Source organism: Camellia sinensis, chromosome 2 (assembly GCF_055761805.1).
Source record: "Camellia sinensis isolate YWXY chromosome 2, ASM5576180v1, whole genome shotgun sequence".
Taxonomy (NCBI): domain Eukaryota; kingdom Viridiplantae; phylum Streptophyta; class Magnoliopsida; order Ericales; family Theaceae; genus Camellia; species Camellia sinensis.
The window spans coordinates 56,028,628-56,030,000 of NC_138962.1; the positions used below are offsets into that span (position 1 = coordinate 56,028,628).

General features: G+C 38.2%; 1 protein-coding gene across 1 annotated transcript in view; it reads right to left on the reverse strand.

The window, feature by feature from the left end:
• Positions 1–238: 238 nt before the first annotated feature.
• Positions 239–1,373, reverse strand: part of YY1 (zinc finger (C2H2 type) family protein) — an 11,456-nt gene continuing 10,321 nt past the window's right edge. The window contains exon 6 of the mRNA XM_028230297.2: positions 239–1,034. Coding sequence (XP_028086098.2) covers positions 483–1,034 — 552 coding nt within the window. The 3' untranslated portion in view covers positions 239–482. The remainder of the gene's footprint in view (positions 1,035–1,373) is intronic.

Here is a 1,373-nt window from a genome sequence, read left to right on the forward strand (position 1 = left end):
TGAAGATTGAGCCCTATTGCATGTTACCACCACTTCAAGTATAAGACAATGCACAAGCTTGGTTTCAACTTTCAAGTCGTTCATCAAAGTCTTTCACATAAAATTATCATACCTTCCAATTTCTCAAAAGCCTCTAAATGCACCCATTAAATTTTTCTTCCACTCACTACAGGCAAACCCTTGTACCTTACAAAAAAACCTCTCGTACCTTAAAAAAAAATAATTAAAAATAAAGGTGTGGAGAGAAATTAAACCACTATATTTAAGTTCCATCTGATCTCACTTGCTTAATTCTAAAAGTCCACATCACCATTACTCCTTCAGGAGAAGTCGCTTAAAAAAATAAACGAGCAACCTACTGCACAAGGGTTCTGCTAATCGGGGTTTGGGAAGGACAGTTGAAAAAATTAAAAGCATAGATACGGTATGTAAAACTATATCCATTGTCCTTACAAGGGGTTTCGGCATCAAAGGTAAAAACGCTAGTCCTCATACTCTGTCTCTTCATCATCATCCTCATTATTTTCAGCATACCTCCATCCATCCTCAACATTATCTCGGTCCTCTTCTGTTTCTTCACTATCTTCTTCTTCTTCATACACCTCTTCTTTAACTGGCCACGCTTTTTTCACTAAATTCAAATTAGCAGGAGATGCAGTTGAGCCCTTGCGTGCAACTTTCGAAGGAGGCAGCTTCAAATTCGGCTTGGGCTTGCTCTGTTTCTGCATCTTACTGCTGTTTCCGCGTTTTCCGGCGTACGCATCTTGGTCGCTGCCTTCATCCATATCATTGTCGATTGCGGATTGTGTGTTCTTAGTGTTCTCGTCAGACAAATGACCCGGATGCTCTCTCCTCAAATGAAGGTTCAGCTTGTATTCGTGGATGTACGCCTTATCACACCCTTCGTATGGACAACAATAAGGGCGGTCCGATGATGCAGACCCATAAGCACTGGCCGAGGGCTTCGATGTTTTGGATACTTTCTCTGGAGGTTGTTGTACTTGGGCATACTTTGTCACATCCACATTGTTATTCTGTGAAAAATTGTTTAATGAAATTGAATATCAAATCCCAATTTCATATGGTCAAGAAAATAGTAAGCTATAAGCATGCTCTGATTGACATCCAGATACAAAACTAATATAGAAGTCTGCAAATTGAAATAAATAAATACATCATTATAAAATTAAATAAAAGAAAAACACAGATAGGTTTGTTGGTCCATGTTTTTCTTTTTCTTTTTTTCTTCAAGCTATGTTTGATTCATGGATTTGGGTAGGGATTGGGAAAAGGTAGGTGAAATGGGAATGAAATATAACTACATTTACACCCCTTTTCCTTTTCCTTTTCATTTTCCCTTTCCCTTTCTCTTT